Genomic DNA, 23880 nt, shown 5'->3' on the forward strand with positions numbered 1-23880 from the left:
AGAAAGGCCCAAATCCTTTCCAGATTTCTTGCCTTATTTATTTTTCCTTATGTTTTTAGGCCTTCAACAAATAAAGGAGAAACCAACTGGATGGTCTGGAATCTGTAAAGATCCATCTTACAAAAATGGACCTAGGGACACTGGAAGCATGGATCCTGATGTACAGCTCTGTCATTGTATTGAAAGCACAATAATTGAAATAATAAACATGAGTGTTAGTGGAATTTAAGAAAAACAAAAACAAAAAAAACTTAAAACAAAAAAATGAAGCTGTTTTGCTGCATATACCCAACATGAATTTGCATCTTATAACAACTAAACTGAATGGGAACAGTAACGTCTTGGAATCACTAAAACGATTCAATTCAACATGAATACAATTTAGAACTCTCTTGAGAATTATGCTTGCTTGTATTTGATTGGCAGTTCTTTGGATCTACTTTGCTGGTATGTTTTTTGTAGCAGCTGAGCTTTTTCTGTTGGGAATACATTTAAGAAACTCATTACTGGAAAGTGAATATGGCCTTGTATTAAGCTTTTGAAGTGAAAAAAAACTGCCATGCCTTTGATTTAATTTCTTATAAAAATAAGTCTGTGGGTAGCCCTAGTATTTACCTGTCAGCTAGTAACAGAGTATATTGATGCAATGATGAGAGGGAGAAAAAGGGAAGGGAGAATTCAGGAAAAATTAGGAGTTTAGATACCCAAATAGAAACCTCTAAACTTGCAATGCAAGTAAGAGTAATGCAAGATGGAATTCCTTTTCTCAAGAAATAGTATTGAGAAGGCTTTAAAAAAGGCAAGTAGCTTTTTGTGAATGATTTTCATGGAATTACAGATGAGGATTTTAAGATTTTACATATTTGCTTCAATTTTTACTAATATATGAAGCCATATGTTTAAAGAGATACTTGAATAATTTGGAATTTTAAGATACTGGTTTAAAAGTGTTTACAGAAACATTTTTGTGCAGAGAAGAACCTGAAAGGATGTCTCATTTAGTTTTTTTAAAGTTTATTTTTATAATGGTCAGAGGGGGGAAATACTTTGGTATCTAAAGTTTAGAGCAATAAAACCCACTGGATTAAAGAGTTCTTGGTTTGCCATTAGGATTATAATTCACATCATAATTCTAGATTTTGAAGTACAAAAATATATACAGTGTTTGGACCACAGGAAAAATTAAAAAGGGGAAAATACTGTGTTGTGGAAGGATTTTGCAGTCCTCTTTTAGGAATGTCCATTGATTAGGTAGATGCATTCAGATAACCCATAATCCTCATTTTTTTTTCTTTCTTTTTTTTTTTTTTTTTGGCGGTACGTGGGCCTCTCACTGTTGTGGCCTCTCCCGTTGTGGAGCACAGGCTCCAGATGTGCAGGCTCAGCGGCCATGGCTCACGGGCCCAGCTGCTCCGCGGCATGTGGGATCTTCCCAGGCCGGGGCATGAACCTGTGTCCCCTGCATCGGCAGGTGGACTCTCAACCACTGCACCACCAGGGAAGCCCCTCATTTTTATTCTTAATGAAGTATCCAGTGTAGAAGGTACTTCTCTTTGCTTTCTGAGATATACCTGAATGAACGCCCCCTTCCCACCCCACTTGAAACAGACCTCTTCACTTATAAAAGAAATAAGGCAGGCTAATAAGAAAGTGTGGTTTTTAAGAAAAAAAATTTAATTTCAACCTTTTCACTAGCAAATAGTCACATCTTATTTTCCTTCTGTGTAAAATGGGATTACTGCTGGCCCTACCTCATAAGGGTATAAGAACTAATTTGTATCTGTTTCAAATCATGAAGTGCACAGTATCAATGATGAGAGTATTTATAACTTTTATTAGATGCTTAAAGTTCAATTAAGTAATTTTGATGCAAAAAATAAAAGCGTACACTTAAAAACAAACTATAAGAATTTTCATATTTTTAAACAAGGCAGTTTTGTAGTCTTTTAAAATTAAGTACAACTGCTCCTGTTTTGTTTTGTTTAAACTGAGGCTTTGGAATATCTTGTGTGAGTCGGTAACCTCTAGGAATTCAGAAAAGGTTTTCTAACTAAATGCTGTGCACATTCCTGGATCAATTTTCAAAGACTGGTCAAAACCTGCTGTGTTAAAATAATAACATATGCTGTTTTTCATCACGTTTGTTGATGATGTAAATAAAATGTGTAAATATATTAGTAAATGTTAATATTCATGTATTTTAAGTTAAGGTTATAACATTTGTCACAATGTGATTTTTTTTTCAAGTGAAAAACAGATGTGTGCAGCTATTTTGAATATTGGTTTATAAACATTCATATTCTTTATCAAATGAACTTGTAGCTTTTTGTGTTTCATTTCACCACTGTTAACCTGAAAGGAACAGTTCAAGGGACTGGAATCCAGGACTTTCTGGCTCCAGAAACTATGTGTATCCCTTTTTGTTACGCTACATACATCAAAAGGCAATACAAGGTGAGAGTCAGTTGAGAGCCTTAGGAATTCAGGAGAGGAAAATCAGAGTAGTTACCCTGGAGCAGTTACTTAAAAGATTTTGATGTTTAAAAAAAATTGTAAAAGCAGAATAATAATTTGAAGGTATTTTTAAGGATTTATTTTTATAAATTATCTTCCATAGCACTGTCTTACCAGTATTTCATTTTTTTGTACTTTCCCTTCATCTTTGCTTATGCATATGTATTTTCACATAATGGAATTCCATAATACCCAGTTTGGCATCTGCTTTTTTTTCATTTAACTTTATATGGAAATTTTTTGCAAGTTGTTTGGTTTTTATAATTATTCTATTGGCTCCAGAATGACTGAATTGATATAACCATCTCCCTATTACTACTAGACTGGGAAGTTAATGATTTTTTTCCGAACAGAATGGGCACTATTATCAACTGAGGTACTACTACTTTTTCTTACTTTTAGATTACTTCTTTAGGGTAAATTTCTGAGCCTGAGATTACTAAATTAAAGGGTAGAATTTATTTTTATGATTGTACGTTTTGTCATTTTGGGAAGATATAGTAAAACAAAGTGAGGCAAACAAATCAACTCGCCTTTTGCTGCTCCGACCTGCAGCAAATCTCTGTCCCAAACTGGTTTCTCGGGATGTGAGAAACTGTCTCAGGTTTTGCTTTTGGGGGGGCACTAGTATTTGAGCCAAGTTTAGGCTAGAGTTTAAAAAAAACCCAACAGTTTCGCGACATCATGGTTAACTCCGTACCTTTGAGGAAACTGAAGTGTCCTTGGCAAAGAATAAATCGGTTTTAGGAGGCACAGAAGGCTGACAAGCCTTAAAGGAGGTACTGGAGACCTCGAGAGCGTTTCTCTGGTTGAACGTGGTATCTGAGAAAGCCTTGACTGTCAGGAGATTCTGTAGCCAGCTGTCATCGAACCTTTTCGCCTAATTTGGCTCAGCAGTCTGGCAATTTCCTCCTGGGTCTTTTTGATACTCTGGCTTCCGGAAAGTTCAGAAGTTTGAATCGGGTGCCCCTGAGGAATGCTGAGAGAACTCGGCGCGGCTTAACGGTGTTTCCTCTTCGTCGGTCTACAGACCTTAAATGTGAGACTTAAGAGTTTCCAAGAAAACTGAGGCACGGATTAAATCACCGGTTTCAAAAAGTCCAACGGAGGACGCTCTTTTAGTTTTAAATCCCTGGGCTCTGCGGAAGTCCATCACTCTCGAGGCAATCGCCTTCCGGTGCCGCCAAGTAGCTTGGGCCCTTCCTTACTGCGGGGGCTTCCGTTGGGCGCCCCCTGACCTCGAGCCGGGATTGGTTGCTTGGTTTCTCGTCTTGGCGGGGATTGGTTGTCTGAGCTCGCCCGGTGATTGGTGCTGGGAGTCGAGGGGGTGGGAGGCGGGAATTCGTCTGCGCGGGTGTTGTGGAAGTGACTGATGAGAGCTGAAGGGCCGAAAAGGTAAAGCGGACGCAAGCCCGCGACCGGGCCCGGGAGTCGCAGCCAGGTGAGGAAGAGGGGCTAGGACCTTTCTTCTCTACCAGGGCTCCGCTGTGGTTGCTCGCAGTTTTCAGCTTCCTTTTCTCCCGTGAGTGGGAGTGCAGTAGGCGTTGTTTGGGTTTTCCTCAGGGCGGGCAAGTCTGTCTGGCGGGAAGGGCGCGAACTCGGCCAGGAGAGTGCCTTCTGCTTTCGTCCACCCGCTTTGCAGGCCCGTCGGTTGACTGGATCACCAGGGCCTCGGGGGTTCCAGCTTGCCGAGGGAGGAGGGAATGTGAGGAAGAAAACCTGGGGAGCGGGGAGACTGCAGCTTACCTCCTTGGAACAGAGGCCTGTTATTAGCCCCGGGCCCCGCGTTACCTCGGGGAAGGAGGGGGCGACGGCGGGAGCCTGATCTTGGTTTGTCCTTTATTCAGTGTGTGGGGAAGCTTCCCCATTTTGAGATGAGTGTAGCCGCAACTGGGGCGCGGGGAGGGGGGGTCGATTGGTTTCTAGGTTGTATCTGAGTTACTAGGCCAGCCTTGAGCTGTTGGTTTAGATTTAGGGGTGAGATTCCACCAAATTTCATCCTCAGAGCTTCACAGAAACACTAAATGTTAGAACTGGAAAAGACCTTAGAATAGTGGTTCTTAACTTCTTTGGGAACACGTAAACTTTGGTGATGGTTGTTATTGGCTTCATCATCTGTTGAGTTGGTATTTTAACCATCTCTCCATCCCCAGATCGAATTTACCTTTTTATCACCATTGCAAATAATTTTTCAGTTGATAACGGTGTATGTCATCTTCCCTCAGTTTTCAGTTATTTCCTTAGGATATATTTCTGGGTATGAGAAATCTTTGGACTTTCTCTCTAGAAAAATGCAGTCATACACAGAAATTTCTGCATGCAGTATCAAGAGATCACAGTCTTTCAATTACATCTGTGGATCCTAGGTTAAGAAAAGGTGGTTTACAAGAGGTGGGGATTAAAGTAGATCACTTCCTCTGTATCAGATGCTGGAGTTGAGGCACATTCTGTACATTACCTTATTTAATTCTTAAGTCAGTGCCTGGCTAATTTTCATAAAAACCCTATCAGGTGGATATCTCTATTTCACAGATGAAGAAACAGGCTCTGTGAGATTCACAGTGGAATTCAAATTTAGGCTTGCCTTACTTCAAAGTCCATCTTCCTTCCATTATACCCTACTGACCTTTAAGTAAGAATTATTGAGCACCTACCATGTGCCAAGGCGCTTTGTTCCTTACAACAATTTTTAAATTATGGATTTTTACAGATAAGGATCTCAGTCTAGAGAAGTGAAGAGACATGATCAGGGTAACATATCTGAGTTGTTGTCAGAACCTGATGCAGAAACTGTTTCCTAACTCCTGGTCCACAGCTTTGGCAGAATAAGGTTACAGATCCAGATTTGTTAGATTCCAAGACATGCTCTCAACCACTGTGATTTATAAGAGTAGGAAATCCTTTTACTTCCATTTGTTTTGTTTATACATTTATTAATTCCAATTTTTGTTTCTAGACTTCTTTCCTAGTCTTAGGTATCTGTTTTTCTTTGAATGGCTTTGTTTCAGTATTGACTTTGATTTCTGTTGCAGTTAGGAATCTGAAGTAAACAGTAAAACATGATGTCTTCAGTATGTTCTGAGTATACAATTGGTGGGGTGAAGATTAACTTTCCTTGTAAAGCTTATCCATCACAGCTTGCTATGATGAATTCTGTAAGTATTGTTCAGCAGTTATTTTAAGTCTTTATTAAGATACAGATGCTTATAATTCATAACATACATTGAGTCTGTGACTACATTTTCTCAGATAGTAAATGGATTGAAAATATTTGCTGGGTTCATTGAAGAACATCTAACCTTTGGAAAAGTAATACTGATTGCTGCTAAACTGTATATGTCTATGATTAGGAGGTAAAGGAGAACATCCTGAAAAATGTTCTCAGCTCATTTAGAACTTCTGTTTACTTTACTGAATTACTTTGAAATAGAAAGTATTTACTATCTTTTACACAGACTACTATACTTTGCACCATAATTTTTTTGAGATATTTCAATCATATAGAAAATTAATATACAAACGAGTAAACCAACTTACCAGCTTTGTTAAATCTTAATATTTTGCCTTATTTACTTTATACCTTGTTTATGAGTAACAAGATAACTAATATCCTGAATTTGTTATTTTTCTTTCCTAGCCATGTTTTTATACTTTTATTGTGTATGTATGTATCCATAAACAATATAGTGTATACTTTACATTTTTATAACTTTGCACAATGATATGATGTTACACTTATCTTTCTGGAGAACTTGATTTTTTTTTTTTTTACTTAATATTCTTCTTCTTATTATTATTTTTTAAGGATTTATGCCATAAGTTTTTTTATAGACGTACCTAGTATGTTGAGTTCAAGAGTTGGATCCTTTTTTCAGAGAGATTGCACCTCTTAAAATGCTCCTCTTCATATTTGTTTCATGGATTAGTTTTTGAGCAGTTGGTGTCTTACTATAAAGAAAGGAGAAACAAATCCAGATCAGAAGTACAAAGTCATTGTAACTAGTAATCGCCCCTTGTTTTCCACTGAAAATGGTAAATTCTTCCCTGGACCCTCCTCATAGTGGCTCCTATGGACCACAGAGGTTGTGAACCTCCAGATGCTCTGTCCCAGCGTAGTGCTGTTGGAAGCCTGTGGAAGGTGCAGAGACTGAAGGCGGAAGAAATGGCAGCAGCACACCAAGCCCTCCTTTCCTCACGACCTTGTTGCCTTGTCTAACATTATTTTTAAGATGTAGCCCTATTGATTGATAACTCATTTTCACTGCTGTATGGTATTCCATTGTATGAATATACCAGAATTTTATATTTGCCCATTTTCCTCTTGATAGACATTTGGGTTGTTTACATTATTTTGCAATTATAAACAGTGCTGCTATGAACTTTCTTATACATGTTTCCTTGTGTTCCTGTGGGAAAGGTTTTGGGTGTTTACATAGGACTGGATTGCTGGAGTTCAGTATCTTTAACTTTACTAGAAATTGATAATTTCTATACAGAGTGGTTGTAACACTCCCACCAACAGTATCCTCCATTAAGTTTTCATCAAAGATATTAGTGTATTCTAGTTTTACAGAAATGATGGTGCTTGCATAAGTAAGGCACAAATTGCTTTTCATTTCTTTTGTGCTTGGTATGGTTTAAATCTAACAGAATTTTAGGGAGAGATACAAAGGAATAAAGTCTAGATTTAACTAAATTCTAGTTCTCCTTTCTGCTATTGCTCTGTTCCCTGAAGTGCATGCAACTTTACTTCTTGTTGTTGTATGGAGAGAGACTTTAATGAGATAAGTTGTTGAGTTTTTAAAATTGTTTTTGTGTCCATAGATTGTCAGAGGATTAAATAGTAAGCAGCATTGTTTGTTGGAGAGCCCCACAGGGAGTGGGAAAAGCTTAGCCTTACTTTGCTCTGCTTTAGCATGGCAGCAATCTCTTAGTGGTAAGTAGTTGGTTGATGTCTTCAGGTTGCTTATTGGGACCTGAAAAAAAAATCTAATAAAGTACTTTTTACCCAGAATGATTCAGCCATGTTCTAGCTAATTTAAATATTCTCTTTTAAGATATTTCTTTATAATCAGTTATATATCTTCCAAAAGAGTTTCAATATAGCAAAATATGTTCAGTTAATCCTAAAATAATTTTGAACATAAGATAGTCCTTTATTTGATGATTCAGCATGTATATAAGAATCTAGGATTTTATTTTTATTATTTTTCATAATACTGATTATGAAAATAAGATGATAATTTTTATATAAAAGTTGCAAGAGATGGGGCTGTCATGATTATATAGCATATCAATACAAATAATTGCTTTTTTTGAGTAAATCCTTTAATATAGCTGCTTATCTCACAACATTAGAAAATGGAATACATAAAAAAGAAAAATTCTAGTTGACCTTTCTACTTGTTTGGATGCCAGATAAGCAGAAGTTTATTGTAATATTGTTTTTATTAATTCATATTATTTCCCATAGCTTTATTGGCTAGCAAATGTCTAGTTACTTTTGTGAAAGACTATCTAATATACATAATGAATCTGAAATACAATATTGGTCACATTTTAGTTACATAATTAGATGACTCTGTCCTAAAGTATTAGGAGATTTTAAAGTTAACCATGGGTGTATATGTGTATGTATGTATGTGTGTATATATACATGTACACACATATATATGTTTTTTGAAAAGAAATAGTTGTGTTACTGGTAAGACTATTAAAAATAAAGAGTAAATATTTTATAAGCTTTTGGTTGTCCATTTTGTTTCTTATTGATGTTTATCTTTGGGGAAAATGAGATTATCTGTTAATAAATTTTTAGTGGGAGACTCTGGAAAATAAAATTAGTAGTATTTATGTAGTGCAGATGGGAAAATAATGTCAGTACTGTTTATAGAAAATAAAATAAATTATTCAGCTTTTATATATCTATGAATTGTATATTTATACGCTGTAGGCACACGAAGAACTATTACAATTTTGTATTATATTTAAGTATTGAAAATTACCTGTTTAATTTGAATATTGACTTTAAAATGTATTTTGATACATGTATCAGAAATGATATCATGAAACATGTTTTTTGAAATAGAAGTATAATGTGGGAATAATTTAACGTTATGTGTTTACGTTATTATTTTATATTGAACTTTCAAATTTTTCATTTAGGGAAATAGCAGTAATTAAGAGTATAAATAATTAAGAATATACTTTAGGTATACTTGGTATTTTAATATATCTCAATATAAATGAATACTCGAGTGGTTGTGCCTCTGTTACATTATTAATCTTTGACTGTTATTAGATTATTGTAAATCATGTAAATTGTTGATAACTTCTCTATAAATGTTTCTGGCATAAGTGTTTCTCACCTGTCCTAGTTTGATGCTGCAGGATGGGTGACCAACTTGTCCAGATTTGCCAGGTACTTTCCTGGTTTTAGAACTGAAATTCTGAATCCTGGGAAACCTCCCAATCCTGGGCAAAAAATAAGGTGGTTGCACACCCTAGCTGAAGAGGAAGATTAGTGTTTTTTTAATTAGAAATATTATAAATAGAGGTTATTTCATTTTTAGGGAAGCCAGTGAACGAAGGCTTAAGTAAAAAAGCTGAAGTACCATTGTCGTGTTGTTGTACATGCCATTCAAAGAATTTTACAAACAATGACGTGAACCAGGGAACTTCGTATCATTTCAACAGTCCAAGTATACCAACTTCTGAAAGAAATGGCACTTTGTCAACTTGTCAAGGTAGTTTATATTTTGTCTGGGTCTTTTGGTATTTGTAATAGGGGTCTTAATTATTGCTGTTATGAGACCTAATGTAGATAAATTTGGTTAGCATAATTGGTTATGTATTTCCACCTAATTTCTCTGGAATTATTTTGAATAATGCATAGAGTGGTCAGAAATCCTTGGAATATTTTATTCTTGGCCTCACTTTTTTTTTTTTTTTTTTTTCTTGGCCTCACTTTTAACTGATTCAGACATCTTGCTAGTTTAAATCATTTTTGAGGAAGCAAGGCAAAATAACTGATATTCAGAAATTGATGTTATTCGTAAGCAGTATTAATTATATGTCAGAATTTTATAAAACATTTTGATTTGTATTGTAAGGCAAAATCTAATTAGCCTCATTCACTCTTGATAAGTTTGCCTAGACTTCCGAGACCAGTATCCTATATGAGAATGAGGTATGTTTCAAATATGATCCTTAGATGTTCTTACTAGATTTATTTAAGAGAATGTATTATCAATAACATAAGACTATAAATTTAAAGAATATTTCTTTTGCTTTGACTGTATGGAAAAGATTGACCATTACTTGCCTAAGCCAGAAACCTAGGAGACATCCTGTACACTTTGGTATTCCTTATTCCTCCATGCAAATCTCCACCTCCATTGGTAACTTCCCTAGTACAAACTACCATTTGTTCTTTAGACCGTGTAATAACTCCTTTCCTGCTTTCACTCATGCCATTCCTTAACTAATCACTGGCAGGGAGAAAAGAGGTTGCCATGACTGGCTTAAGTCTAAACAGTATCCACTTCCTAAAATCAAGGATCGAGTTGTCTTCCTCTAAAGCACATGACTGTGTGGAGGATGGTAGCTGCTTGAACCGAAATGTGATTCTTTTAGGAATGAGGAAGAGGAAGTGGAATAGATGCAGGAGAGGTGACCAATAGTGTTGTCTACTCGGTTTTGACCCTTAACATTTTTGGCTTTCTTTCCGAACATTCTTTCAAAGGATTATGCTTTCTGCTGCCTTCAGAGCCTTTGCTTGTGTTAGTGTCTCTTCTGAGGAAAATTTCATCTTCAACTTGTCCTGCTCTTCCTTTAGCTCTCAGCTTAGATATCACTTCTTTAAGGCAGCCATACTGATCTTTCCGTCACACTACATTTGGTTTCCCTATTATATTCTGTCATCTCACTGTGTACCTCTCCTTCATAGCACTTGTTACAATTTGTATTATCCACGTGTCTGTGTGCATCTTTTATTAATCTCTGCTTCCCCTAGCAGACTGTATACTCCATGAGGTCAGGAACTGTGTCAGTTTGCTCGCCATTGCATACCTAGCAGTGCCTGGCATATAGTAGGAGCTAGATAAATATTTGTTGTATGAATGAATGGAATTGTTTTTAAGCTAATTATTAATATAAGAACTCTTGGCTTATAATGTTAATGTACAACCTGTATTTTTTTTTAGACAACTTTACTGAAATATTCTTGACATAACAGACTCTATATATTTAAATGGTACATTTTGATAAGGTTCGACATAAGAGTATTTCCCTGAAACTTTCACTAACATCAAGATAGTGAATATATCCATCAGCTTCAAAAGTTTTCTCATGCCCCTTTATTATCCCTCCTTTCCACCATTTTATAATTTATCCTCCCCAAACAACCACTGAGTGTTTTCGGTCACTGTAGATTAGTTTGCATTTTCTAGAGTTTATATGAATGAAGTAATACAGTTTGTATACTTATTTTGCCTAGCTTCTTTCACTTAACATAATTCTTTTAAAATTCATCCATGTTGTTGCATGTATCAACAGTTGGTTCTTTTTTATTGCTGAGTAATATTCTATTGTATGGATATACTGCAAATTGTTTATGCAGTCACCTGTTGATGTGTATTTGAGTTGTTTCTAGTTTCCGGTTGTTACAAATAAAGCTGCTGTGAACATTTGTGTATAAGTCGTTGTTATGGACATGTGCTTTCACTTTTCTGGGTAAATACCTAGGAGTGTAATGACTGGATCACTTACGTTTAACTTTAAGAAACTTCAAGTGTTTCCCAAAGTAGTTATGCCATTTTACATTTCCACCAGCAGTGTATGAGAGTTCCCATTTCTCTGCATCCTTGCCAGCACTTGGTATGGTAAATCTTTTTAGCCATTCTAATAAGCTTATAGTGGTATCTTATTGTGGTTTTATTTTGCTTTTCCCTGATGACTTGTGATGTTGAGCATATTTTCATGTGCTTATTAGCCATTTGTATATCTTCTTTGATGAAATGTCTGTTGAAATCTTTTGCCTGTTTATTGTTTTTTTCTTATTGTTAAGTTTGGGATTTCTTTATATATTCTTGAGTACAAGCTTCTTTTTTTAATCAAGTATAGTTTTAGGTTTTACTTTTAAGTCTAAAGAGTAATTTTTATATACAGTGTGAGATGTGGATCCAAGTTCGTTTATTTTGCCTATGAATATCTAATTTTTCATCAACATTTATTGAAAAGGCTACCCTTTGTCTGCTGCATTGCCTTTGTGCCTTTGTAAAAATCAGTTTTCAATACACTTGAATTTTAATGTAATTGTGAGTTAGAGTTGTTTAGAGTAGTCTCTTCAAGGATCAGATGGGGTAAATCTGGGTTGTATTCTGATGCTCTCTTTACATTTTTAAGTAAATTCTTTAAAAATATAACCTAAATACAGAAAAATGCACAAATTCTATGTGTATAGCTTGATGAATTTTCACAAAGTAAACACACTCGTGTAACTACCACTAGATGAAAAATAGGACATAGCCAACACCCCAGTGGCACTTCTCATGTTCTTTTCCTGTCACTATTCTCTCTCTCCACAGGTAGTAGCTATCCTCCCTCTGTCACCATTGATGAGTTTTGCTTCTTTATAGAAATGGAATTATATCTGTACTCTTGTGTCTGTCAGCTTTTACTTAACATATTTCTCAGATTAATTTGTGTTGTATATAGCAGTAGTTCTTATTGCTGTATTTTGTGGTATATAATAAATTATATACCATAATTTATTATTTTATTCTACAATTGTTAGACGTTTGGGTGGTTTCTAATTTTGGTTATTAAAGCTATTATGAACATTCTTGTTCATTCTGGTACAGATAGGTAAACCCTTTCTATTAGATATAGATCTAGGAATGGAATTGCTGGTCATAGTGTATGCATATGTTGAACTATAGTGGATACTGCCAACGTTTTCCAAAATGGTTGAACCAATTTATTCATCCCCCCTGCCCCGACTCTACATCCAGTAGTATATGGAAGTTACATTGTTCAACATTCTTTTTTTTAAAATTTATTAATTTAATTTATATTTTATTTTTGCCTGCGTTGGGTCTTTGTTGCTGCTCGCGAGCTTTCTCTAGTTGTGGCGAGTGGGGTCTACTCTTTGTTGCAGTGTGCGGGCTTCTCATTGTGGTGGCTTCTGTTGTTGTGGAGCACAGGCTGTAGGTGCGCAGGCTTCAGTAGTTGTGGCACGTGGGCTCTAGAGCGCAGGCTCAGTAGTTGTGGCACACGGGCTTAGTTGCTCCGCGGCATGTGGGATCTTCCCGGACCAGGGCTCGAACCCGTGTCCCCTGCATTGGCAGGCAGATTCTTAACCACTGCACCACCAGGGAAGCCCCCAGCATTCTTGTTATCACTTGATATTCAAGTCTTTTTAAGTTTTAGTCGTTATGGTGCCTGTGTGTTGTTCTCGTGAATTTTAATTGTTATCTCTGTGGTAACTAATGAGGTTGATAATCTTTTTTTTTTAATCTTTATTGGAGTATAATTGTTAGTTTCTGTTGCACAACAAAGCGAATCAGCCATATGCATACACATGTCCCCATATCCCCTCCCTCTTGAGCCTCTCTCCCATCCTTCCTATCCCACCCCTCTAGGTCATTGCAAAGCACCAAGCCAGTCTCTCTGTGCTATGCTGCTGCTTCCCACCAGCCAACTATTTTACATTCGGTAGTGTATGTATGTCGATGCTACTCTCACTTTGCCCCAGCTTTGCCCTCCCGCCCCGTGTCATCAGGTCCATTCTGTATGTCTACTTCTTTATTCCTGCCCTGCAACTAGGTTCATCAGTACCATTTTTTTTTTTTTAGATTCCATATACATGTGTTAGCATACAGTATTTGTTTTTCTCTTTCTGACTTACCTCACTCTGTATGACAGACTCTGTGTCCATCTACCTCACTACAAATAACTCCATTTCATTTCTTTTTATGGCTGAGTAATATTCCATTGTATATATGTGCCACATCTTCTTTATCCATTCATCTGTCGATGGACATTTAGGTTGGTTCCATGTCCTGGCTATTGTAAGTAGTGGAATTGCTGGGTCATATGGTAGTTCTACTTTTAGTTTTTTAAGGAACCTTCATGCTGTTTTCTATAGTAGTTTTATCAATTTATATTCCCACCAACGGTGTAGGAGGGTTCCCTTTTCACCACACCCTTTCCAGCATTTACTGTTTCTAGGTTTTTTGATAATGGCTATTCTGACCAGCGTGAGGTGATACCTCACTGTAGTTTTGATTTGCATTTCTCTAATAATTAGTGATGTTGAGCATCTTTTCATGTGCCTCTTGGCCATCTGTATGTCTTCCTTAGTGAAATGTCTATTTAGGTCTTCTGCCCATTTTTTAACTGGATTGTTTGATTTTTGATATTGAGCTCCAAGAGCTGCTTGTATATTTTCAAGATTAATCCTTTGTCTGTTGTTTCATTTGCAAATGTTTTCTCCCATTCTGAGGGTTGTCTTTTTGTCTTGTTTATGGTTTCCTTTGCTGTGCAAAAGCTTTTAAGTTTAATTAAGTCCCATTTGTTTATTTTTGTTTTTATTTCTGTTACTCTGGGAGGTGGGTCAAAAAAGATCTCGCTGTGGTTTATGTTAAAGAGTGTTTTTCCTATGTTTTCCTTTAAAAGTTTTATAGTGTCTGGTCTTACATTTAAGTCTTTAATTCATTTGCAGTTTAGTTTTGTGTATGGTGTTAGGAAGTGTTCTAATTTCATTCTTTGACATGTAGCTGTCCAGTTTTCCCAGCACCACTTATTGAAGAGGCTGTCTTTTCACTGTTGTATGTTCTTGCCTCCTTTGTCGTAAGTTAGGTGCCCATATGTGCATGGGTTTATCTTTGGGCATTCTATCCTGTACCATTGATCCATATTTCTGTTTTTGTGCCAGTACCATACTGTCTTGATTACTGTAGCTTTGTGGTATAGTTTGAAGTCGGGGAGGCTGATTCCTCAAACTATATTTTCTTTCTCAAGATTGCTTTGGCTATTGGGGGTCTTTTGTGTTTCCATACGAATTGTGAGATTTTTTGTTCTAATTCTGTGAAGAATGCCATTGGTAGTTTGATAGGGATTGCATTGAATCTGTAGATTGATTTGGGTAGTATAGTCATTTTCACAATGTTGATTCTTTCAACCCAAGAACATATATTTTCTCCCATTCTGCAGGTTGTCTTTTTGTTTTGTTTATCATCTCCTTTGCTGTGCAAAAGCTTTTGAGTTTAATTAGGTTCCTTTTATTTTTTTTTAACATCTTTATTGGGGTATACTTGCTTTACATTGTTGTGTTAGTTTCTGCTGTATAGCAAAGTGAATCAGCTATATGTATGCATATATCCCCATATCCCCTCCCTCTTGCATTTCCCTCCCACCCTCCCTGTCCCACCCCTCTAGGTGGTCACAAAGCACTGAGCTGATCTATGAGTCTGCTTCCCGCTAGCTATCTATTTTACATTTGGTAGTGTACATCCATTTGTTTATTTTTGTTTTTATTTCCATTACTCAGGGAGATGGATTGAAAAAGATATTTCTGCGATTTATGTCAAAGAGTGTTCTGCCTGTGTTTTCCTCTAAGAGTTTTTTTATAGTATCCCATCTTACATTTAGGTCTTTAATCCATTTTGAGTTTATTTTTGTGTATGGTGTTAAAGAATGTTCTAATTTCATTTTTTTACATGTAGCTGTCCAGTTTTCCCAGCACCATTTATAGGCGTCCCTCTTGAAAGCATATTTCTAAAAATGTTTGCTGTGTCTTTGTTAAAGTATACTGAGCGGTAAATAAGTGCTTTTAAAGATGTTTAGCATTTCCTATTTTAAACTATGTTATGAAGTTTTTAGAAATAAGTCTTAACATCTTTTTTAAAGTTGAAGCATAGTTTATTTACAGTATTATCTTAGTTTTGGGTGTACAGCATAGTGATTCAATATTTTTACAGATTAAAGTCTTACATCTTGATTTCAATTTTTTTCTAAAAATATTACCTAAATGTAAGTTATTTATACTGATTTTTTATGACTTCTTATATAAGACTCTCCTGAAAAAACTACACTGGCTGCAAAGCTATCTGCTAAGAAACAGGCATCCATGTACAGAGATGAAAATGATGATTTTCAAGTAGAGAAGAAAAGAATTCGACCCTTAGAAACTACACAGCAGGTAAACAGTTTATTGGCAGTGGAATAATCCCATTAGTTATAGCTGAACAAGGTAGTCAAGTATCAATCATTTTTCAGTGGCATCTGTAGAGATTATTTTGGGTAGTGTCAGATATGAATTAAATGGTAAATTATTATAATTTCATTGTATAGAGTTACTCATTACAAAGGAGTTTATTATAGTAAATTATTCATAGTAGCATGTCATTAAAGTGAAACTGAATGGTGCTTTCTTATATATAAGGAATTTGACAATAAAATATTTACTTAAGGCATGTATCAATAACAGCTACTTGGTACTTTTTAACTCCTCTGTTGTTTTTATCTAATAATGGCATTTTCTTTTGGCTAATATACCTCTGATATGAATATTTAGGTCATAGATACTTTTGGTATTGATAGTTTTAATGTAATGACAAGGTTTACTATTATTTATTGAGTTTTTAATATCAATACGTTATAAAATATGTTTATTTCTAAAAATTATTGAAGAACCGAAATTACTAGAAATTTTAAATGAAATGTTTTCATAGGTGAAAACAGTGTTTTCTCATAGAGTTCATGGCATTGAGGTAAGGAGGATGGACTTTAATAGACTTAGTTACAAATAAAAAAGATTATTAAATTAACATGTCCTTTGTAGATAATTGTATATTTTTAATTGAATATACTCAAAAGGTATTTGCATTTTTATGTAGTTTATCTGTTCCATTTACAATCTTTATTAACTTCCATGATTAAACCTTGTTTTTAGAAATAGAATGAAATCGTTTTCTAGTTTTATATTTGGAAAATCACCAATTACAAATGAAGTATCTCTAGAGATTTCTTTCCCACAAAATGTGTACTTAGAGTTGGATGTTGTGAGGTAGAGCTCAACATATAGCATTTATTCCCTGACTTCATTGGCTCTCATTTCTTTTTTGTAGGAATGGAATTATCGACAGAAATGCTTCTTTTCCTCTTTATAATTTAAGTAAATAGGTTTTGGCAAGTAAGAAAAAGCATAGATAGTTTGGAAAGAAAACAGTGGTGTTTATAAAAGAAATTTAGTCAAATACAATTTGGATTATCAAATATCTAGTAAGTAATATAATAATAGTAATCAAGTAATTTATTTCATCAGGTAGGAAATAATGAATATTTACATTTAAAGTTTTTATTCTATGTTTTTTTTTCAATTTAGAATAAGGTTTCCATTTTTATTTACTTTTATTTTCCAATTAGATATGTAATCGGACTTTGCCATAATACTATTCTTGGTATCCATATGGTGGGACTGTTTTATGGGAAGATCATTTTACAATGCTATAGTTTTGCCACATCATTAATTAAAGCTATTTTGGTCGGAATTTGAGAGGTATTACTGTATTCTGTTTTATTTAAGTCTTATAATAAGGTGCCTATTTGTTTTTAGAAACTTTTTGATTGTTGCCAGTGAGAAATAGTCATTTTTTTTAATGCTGAAAACACGTTATAGCTATTCTGATCTTTGAGAGCAACTAGCCTCATCAAACTTCCTAGTTACAATAAATTTTATTTTGGTTCTGTATTTACAGATTAGAAAACGTCATTGTTTTGAAAAGGAGGTGCACCATTTGGATGCAAAAGTTGCTTCAGGAAAGACCACAAAACTCAACTCCCCATTAGGAAAGATAAACTCCTTTTCTCCACAAAATGTATGTATTTATGCCATTGTTCAGTTTAAAGAAGGAAAATGTGGAATTTGCTAAATCCATTTTTGAAAAAGATGAAGAATAGTGTAATCAAAGAAGAGTAGAAAACAACTCAGAGGTGCTAAGTGCTGTCACATGTCTTCTGCTGTGTGAGATGGTAAACCTATGCTCTTTGTGCCCCAGTTTCCTCATTTATAAAATAAGAGAATTGGACTAGAACGAGATCTGAAAGTTTTTTTCCTCTTTTACATTCTAATGTTTGTGAACTCTACTTCCTAGAGTTCTTTCAGTGTCCTTAGGGCATTAGTTCTCAAAGGAGTAGTCCAGGGAGCTCTGGAGATTCCTGAGATTTTTTTCCAGATAGTCTGTGAGGTCAAACGTATTTTCATAGTGATGTTAAGATGTTACTTACCTTTTTTTTTTTTTTTTTACCGTCTTTGACATTTGCACTGATGGTACAAAAGCATAGGTTGGTAAAACTGTTGGTGCTTTAGCACAATAAGGGTAGTGGCATCAACCTGTATTAATAGTTATTTTCTTCACTGTTGTTAATGCACAGTTAAGAAAAGCCAGTTTCATTTAAGTCCTTGATGAAGCAGTAAAAATTACTAATTTTATTAAATCTTCACCCTTGAGATTTTTAACATTCTGTGTGAAGAATAGAGTAGTTTTCGTAAATCACTTTTGCATTCAGGAGTAGGATGGTTTTCTTGAGGGAAAGCACTTATAGGATTGTTTGGATTGTGAGCTGAACTAGCCACTTTTTTCACAGAACATTGTTTTTACTTGAAAGAATAACTGAGACTAACTTCGGTAATTCTCGAAAATAAACAAAGTGAGCCTGATAAAATTTGAGTTTTCAGTGAAAAATCAGAATTTTGAAAAATTGTGTATACTACTGTGAGCTTAGCAGTTTTCTGATACTTAAAGACTGATGATATTTATTGGTGGTGATATTGTATACGTGACTTTTTGATATTGTATAATGAAATATGTTTCATTTATATAGTTTTATATAAATGGAATCATGCCTGGAATTTTTTATTGAATTCCAAATATTGTGAAGTTTACCTTGTTGGGTACTGGATATTATTGTATTTCTATAAGTACTCTTGAGTTTTGCTCTGGGATGCAGTTAAATTACTTGGAATCAGCTTGATCCTTTTGGTTCTTGCTTTTAGGATTTGTTAGGTAGGACCTGAGCCGGGTTTAGTTTTGGGCTACCTCAGTAGAGGCTACCTCCTTTTGAGTCCTCTACCTAATGCTCCATGAATTGTGAAGTTTTCCAGCCTGGCTGGTGGGAACAGGTACTGTTCCATGCTGTCTGTGGGTGTCTCATCATTTCAGGTGGTTCTTGCCACTATCTTGGATTGTTTCCTCATTGGCATGTGCTGATCAGTACTCTAGTAGATACTTGAGAGGTCCTTCTGCAGATCTCTGGAGTGCATTCTTTGTGCAGCACTCTCCATTCTGCTTTCTTCTCTGTGAACTTTAGTCTTGGTCTCCCTGGACTCTCAGCAGTGTCTCTTCAACTTGGGTTTGCTGGGCTATATCTGGGTTCCCCTTCCCCATGCCACAGCATGCAAACTCTCAGGACAACAAGCTGAAAGAATCATAAGGCTTACTCTCATTTGTTTCCCATCTCTCAGGGATCACTCTTCCTTACCTGATGTCCTGTATCTTAAAAACTATTGTTTCATATAGTCTGTCTGTATTTTTAGTTTTTCAGGTAGGGGATGAAACAACTCACTGACAAATTCCAGAAGTCTTTAGATGGCTTATAAAGCTCCTGTTTACCGGTACAGTCTTTAGGCCATTATAAACTTTTTGCATTCTTTTGCCCCTTCTCCTCTTTCCCACTTTTTTTGTCTCACTTCTGATAATCCTTCAGGAAGCCTTCCTTGGTGTCCCCAATTTTGAGTTAGATTCTCATCTGGAATGTTCCTTGTATTTCTCAAGAACATTTTCTTTTTTTTTAATTAACATTTTATTTTATTTTATGTAATTAAATTAATTAATTTATTATTTTATTATTTTTGGCTGCATCAGGTGTTTTTTTTTATCATCTTTATTGGAGTATAATTGTATGGATATGTATGTTCCTATTACCATTTTCTTAATTGTTTTGGGTTTGTTATTGTAGGCCTTTTCCTTCTCTTGTGTTTCCTGCCAAGAGAAGTTCCTTTAGGATTTGTTGTAAAGCTGGTTTGGGCGTGCTGAATTCTCTTAGCTTTTGCTTGTCTGTAAAGGTTTTAATTTCTCTGTCAAATGTGAAATGAGATCCTTGCTGGGTAGAGTAATCTTGGTTGTAGGTTTTTCCCTTTCATCACTTTAAATATGTCCTGCCACTCCCTTCTGTCTTGCAGAGTTTTTTGCTGAAAGATCAGCTGTTAACCTTATGGGGATTCCCTTGTATATGTTGTTTTTCCCTTGCTGCTTTTAATATATTTTCTTTATAGTTAATTTTTGGTAGTCTGATTAATATGTGTTTTGGCATGTTTCTCTTTGGATTTATCCTGTATGGGACTTTTCTGTGCTTTTTGGACTTCATTGACTATTTCCTTTCCCGTATTAGGGAAGTTTTCAACTATAATCTCTTCAAATGTTTTCTCAGTCCCTTTCTTTTTCTCTTCTTCTGGGACTCCTATAATTCGAATGTTGGTGCGTTTAATGTTGTCCTAGAGGTCTCTGAGACTGTCCTCAATTCTTTTCATTCTTTTTTCTTAATTCTGCTCTGCAGTAGTTATTTCCACTATTTTATCTTCCAGGTCATTTATATGTTTTTCTGCCTCATTTATTCTGCTATTGATCCCTTCTGGAGAATTTTTAATTTCATTTATTGTGTTTTTCATCATTGTTTGTTTGCTCTTTAGTTCTTCTAGGTTCTTGTTAAACGTTTCTTGTATTTTCTCCATTTTATTTCCAAGATTTTGGATCATCTTTACTATCATTACTCTGAATTCTTTTTCAGGTAGATTGCCTATTTCCTCTTTGCATCAGGTCTTAGCTGTGGCACATGGGATCTTTCGTTGTGGCGCACAGGCCCTTCGTTTCAGTGTACAGGCTTCTCTCTAGTTGTGGTGTGCGGGCTCCAGAGTGCACAGGGCTCAGTAGTTGTGGTGTGCAGGCTCTCTAGTTGTGTCATGTGGGGTCCAGAGTGCGTGGGCTCTATAGTTGTGGCACGTGGGGTCACCAGTTGTGACACGCAGGCTCAGTAGTTGTGGTGCGTGGGCTTAGTTGCCCTGCGGCATGTAGGATCCTAGTTCCCTGACCAGGGATCGAACCCACATCCCCTGCATTGGAAGGCGGATTCTTAACCACTGGACCACGAGGGAAGTCCCTCCTTCCCAGTTTTTAACACTTAACCTTACTCTTAATATCCTCTCCACAGGCTCTTAGTTCCATTATGGACAACACCAGTTTCTCTGAGACCTCCTTGAAGACTGTGACTGTTTTATTCATCTTTTTGTTTCAAGCACCTAACGTAGTGCCAGGAACCTAGTTGTAGACTGAGTAAATGAATACCATAATCCCTGCCCTCAAAGAGCCTTCTTTTAAATTCTTGAAAATACTGAGTGGGGGAAAAGAATAGTCAGTTATCTTCAGAGAAGCCTTATGTTTGGAGAAGTCATCTCAGGAGATTTTAATGTCAGTAAAAATATATGCTTTATGTTTGCCAGTGTTTTCTTGCTCATTTTCTTTAACTGTACCTTATTGTCTTCATAGCCCTTACTATTTGAATTTATTAGTCTACTTGTTTATTATCTATTTGCCCTGTTAGAATGTAATGTCAATCTTTTTCACGGGTATCTCGGCTACCTAGAACAGTGTATGGCATATATTAGTTGCCCAATAAATATTTGTTGGTAGAATCTTAATGAATTCTTATAATGACTTTGAGGCAGGTACTATTGTTATTCTCATCTTACAGATAAGGAAACTCTGAGAAGTAAGTAATTTGCCTAAGGTCACAAAGCTGGCAAATAGTGGAGTTAGATCCTACCTAAGGAGTCTGATGCTCTGGCAAATGCTCTAATTACTTTATTATACATTCTCTAAAATGCCTCAGAAATTCTGGAGCCGTGTAAACAGTATTCTAGCACCAAGATAAGGGAAAAAATATGTAGAAGCCTCAAGGCTAAAGAAATCAAGTATAGAATAATATGATTGATAATAGCTAAAATAAGATAAAGTTTTTTGTTTTTTTAAGAATTTTTTTTGTTTCGTTTTGTTTTTACTGGTTAAGAGAATGAGCCCAAATCAGAGTGCCTGGGTTTTAATCACAGTTCTGCTCTTTACAACCTTTGTAACCTTGATTAAGGTTTTAAACTATTGCTACTTCATTTTCCCATTTGTTAAATGGGGATGGTAATAGTATCTATTTTACAGGGCAGCTAGAGGATTAAACAAGTTAATACTTATAAAGTGCTTAGATTATACCTGGCATATCTTGGAGCTTATTAAGTGGTAAGTGGTAGTAAAAGTATCATCATCAGCAGTTGTAGTAGTAGCAGCAAATACTTACATATTTGTATGTTGCTGATAAAAGGTATTATATAATACTGGTTAATAATATTAATTTTCAGAAGTTAGGTTTATAATTAGCAAATTCTTTTAATATGTGTTAAAGATGTTTATAGCTCAACCTGTTTAGGATCTAGACCAGTTGACCATAAGCAGAGCTACTGTGCTCCTGGCTGAGTATCTTAATTTTAAACTAAGTTCTTTGATTGATTTCTTGTTTTGGTTATGTACTATGTTGATCATTTATTATGATCTTCTTATTGGCAAAGTATAATTGTATCTATACATGTGTATCTATATCTTTATATCAGTTTTATTTTTAAACCAGAAGTTACAAGTTTTCTTCCTTGGCTTTAGCTGGTATAGGTCTACATTGCTTTAGAAATGCAATAATTTTTCATAGATGGGTGATTTATTACTCATAATGTTAAAGGTATGGGTTTCTGACAATTTCTTATAAGTTTGAAGATTTATTGAAGAAGCTAAATCTCAACTAACTCTAGTAACTCAAATGGTAACATTTCACTAGTCAACAGAACTTTTGTTTGTAAGAAGACATAAGTGATACATGCCATACTAATTAAGCATGCATAAAGTAAATTTGTCAGACACCAGAGTACTTTTGCAATGACAGAAAAGACCATATGGCCGAGCTCTAATATTTGTTCTTTTTTTGGTAGTCTATAGTGAAAAGCATGAATATATAAAGTAACTTTATGAAAACCCCCACAAATACTTAGGTAAAATGATCTGTATTTTCAGTGTAATTTTTTTTGTTTCTAACAAAAATAGAGTAAGCAGTGACAATAGAAACATAATTAGTACAAAATGTAAAGTTTTAGCTAATGTGAATGTTTCTTCCTTTTGTACTTTAGTAAATTGTTAGTGAATTTTAGTAAATTGTTAAGAAAACCTGTAGTTTTTTGTATTTTGGCTATCATCTTAATTTTAAAAGCTTATGGTAATATTTTTAATAAATCTTACATGGATATTTAGCAGTAAATAATACTTCTCGTTTTTCAGAGAACCAGGGCTAAACATTTTCATGGATATAATATAATAAAGAATAATGGGGATACACGTAGGGGTAATTTATTTAAAGAAACGAGTCTTTGAGTATAGTAATATGTTTTTCCCTGCTAGAAATTTACTTTGGTTTCTGGTACAACTTTTTTTCTCTTTCTCTTTTTTAATGACGGTATAATTAACATTTAATATGTTAGTTTCAGGTGTACAACATAATGGTTCAATATTTGTATACATTGCAAAATGATCACCATTAGTCTAGTTAATATCTGTCACCTTACATAGTTACAAGATTTTTTTTTCTTATGATGAGAGCTTTTAAGATTTACTCTCTTAGCTGCTGTCAAATATTTAACACAGTATTATTAACTGTAATCACCATCCTGTACATGACATCCACATGACTTATTTATTTTATAACTGGAAGTTTGTACCTTTTGACCTCCTTCACCCATTTCTTCTGCTCTTCACCGCCATCTCTAGCAGCCACCAATCTGTTCTCTGCATCTGTGAGCTTGTTTTTTTTGTTTTTGCATTGTTTTTGTTTTTAGATTTTACATACAAATTTGCCTTTCTCAGTCTGACTTATTCCACTACACGTAATATCCTCCATGTTCATCCACGTTGTCCCAAATGGCAAGATTTTATTCTTTTTTATGGCTGAATAATATTCCATTGTGTATATATACACATACATATATATGTGTGTGTATATACACACACACACACACACACACACACACACACACACACACACCACATTTTCTTTATGCATTCATCCATCTATGGACACATATTGTTTCCATATCTTGGCCATTATAAGTAATGCTGCAGTGAACATGGGAGTGCATATATCTTTTTGAGTTACTGTTTTCATTTTCTTCAGGTAAATTCTCAGATGTGGAATTCCTGTATCATATGGTTATTCTATTTTTAA

General features: G+C 35.1%; 2 protein-coding genes and 1 pseudogene across 12 annotated transcripts in view; 2 read left to right on the forward strand and 1 right to left on the reverse strand.

Annotated features, from left to right (window-relative positions):
- INTS2 (integrator complex subunit 2) overlaps window positions 1–2311 on the forward strand; it is a 53680-nt gene extending 51369 nt beyond the window's left edge. For all 6 annotated transcript variants that reach the window (XM_079905385.1, XM_079905390.1, XM_079905386.1 and 3 more), the window contains exon 25: window positions 60–2311. In XM_079905385.1, coding sequence (XP_079761511.1) covers window positions 60–229 — 170 coding nt within the window. In that variant the 3' untranslated portion in view covers window positions 230–2311. The remainder of the gene's footprint in view (window positions 1–59) is intronic.
- Window positions 2312–3875: 1564 nt separating this feature from the next.
- BRIP1 (BRCA1 interacting DNA helicase 1) overlaps window positions 3876–23880 on the forward strand; it is a 209132-nt gene continuing 189127 nt past the window's right edge. For 3 of the 5 annotated variants that reach the window (XM_079905392.1, XM_079905391.1, XM_079905395.1), the window contains exons 1-7: window positions 3876–3955; window positions 5547–5669; window positions 7339–7450; window positions 9087–9260; window positions 15591–15718; window positions 16251–16289; window positions 17277–17396. In XM_079905392.1, coding sequence (XP_079761518.1) covers window positions 5574–5669; window positions 7339–7450; window positions 9087–9260; window positions 15591–15718; window positions 16251–16289; window positions 17277–17396 — 669 coding nt within the window. In that variant the 5' untranslated portion in view covers window positions 3876–3955; window positions 5547–5573. The remainder of the gene's footprint in view (window positions 3956–5546; window positions 5670–7338; window positions 7451–9086; window positions 9261–15590; window positions 15719–16250; window positions 16290–17276; window positions 17397–23880) is intronic. The other 2 variants (XM_079905393.1, XM_079905394.1) reach the window with 2 other exon arrangements.
- On the reverse strand, window positions 6437–6828 carry LOC307177362 (cytochrome c oxidase subunit 7C, mitochondrial-like; annotated as a pseudogene). Its single transcript has 2 exons — window positions 6808–6828; window positions 6437–6643 (listed from the first exon to the last, which is right to left on the reverse strand). The product of its transcript is annotated as a cytochrome c oxidase subunit 7C, mitochondrial-like (transcript).

Source organism: Stenella coeruleoalba (assembly GCF_951394435.1).
Source record: "Stenella coeruleoalba genome assembly, chromosome: 19".
NCBI classification, from domain to species: Eukaryota; Metazoa; Chordata; class Mammalia; order Artiodactyla; family Delphinidae; genus Stenella; species Stenella coeruleoalba.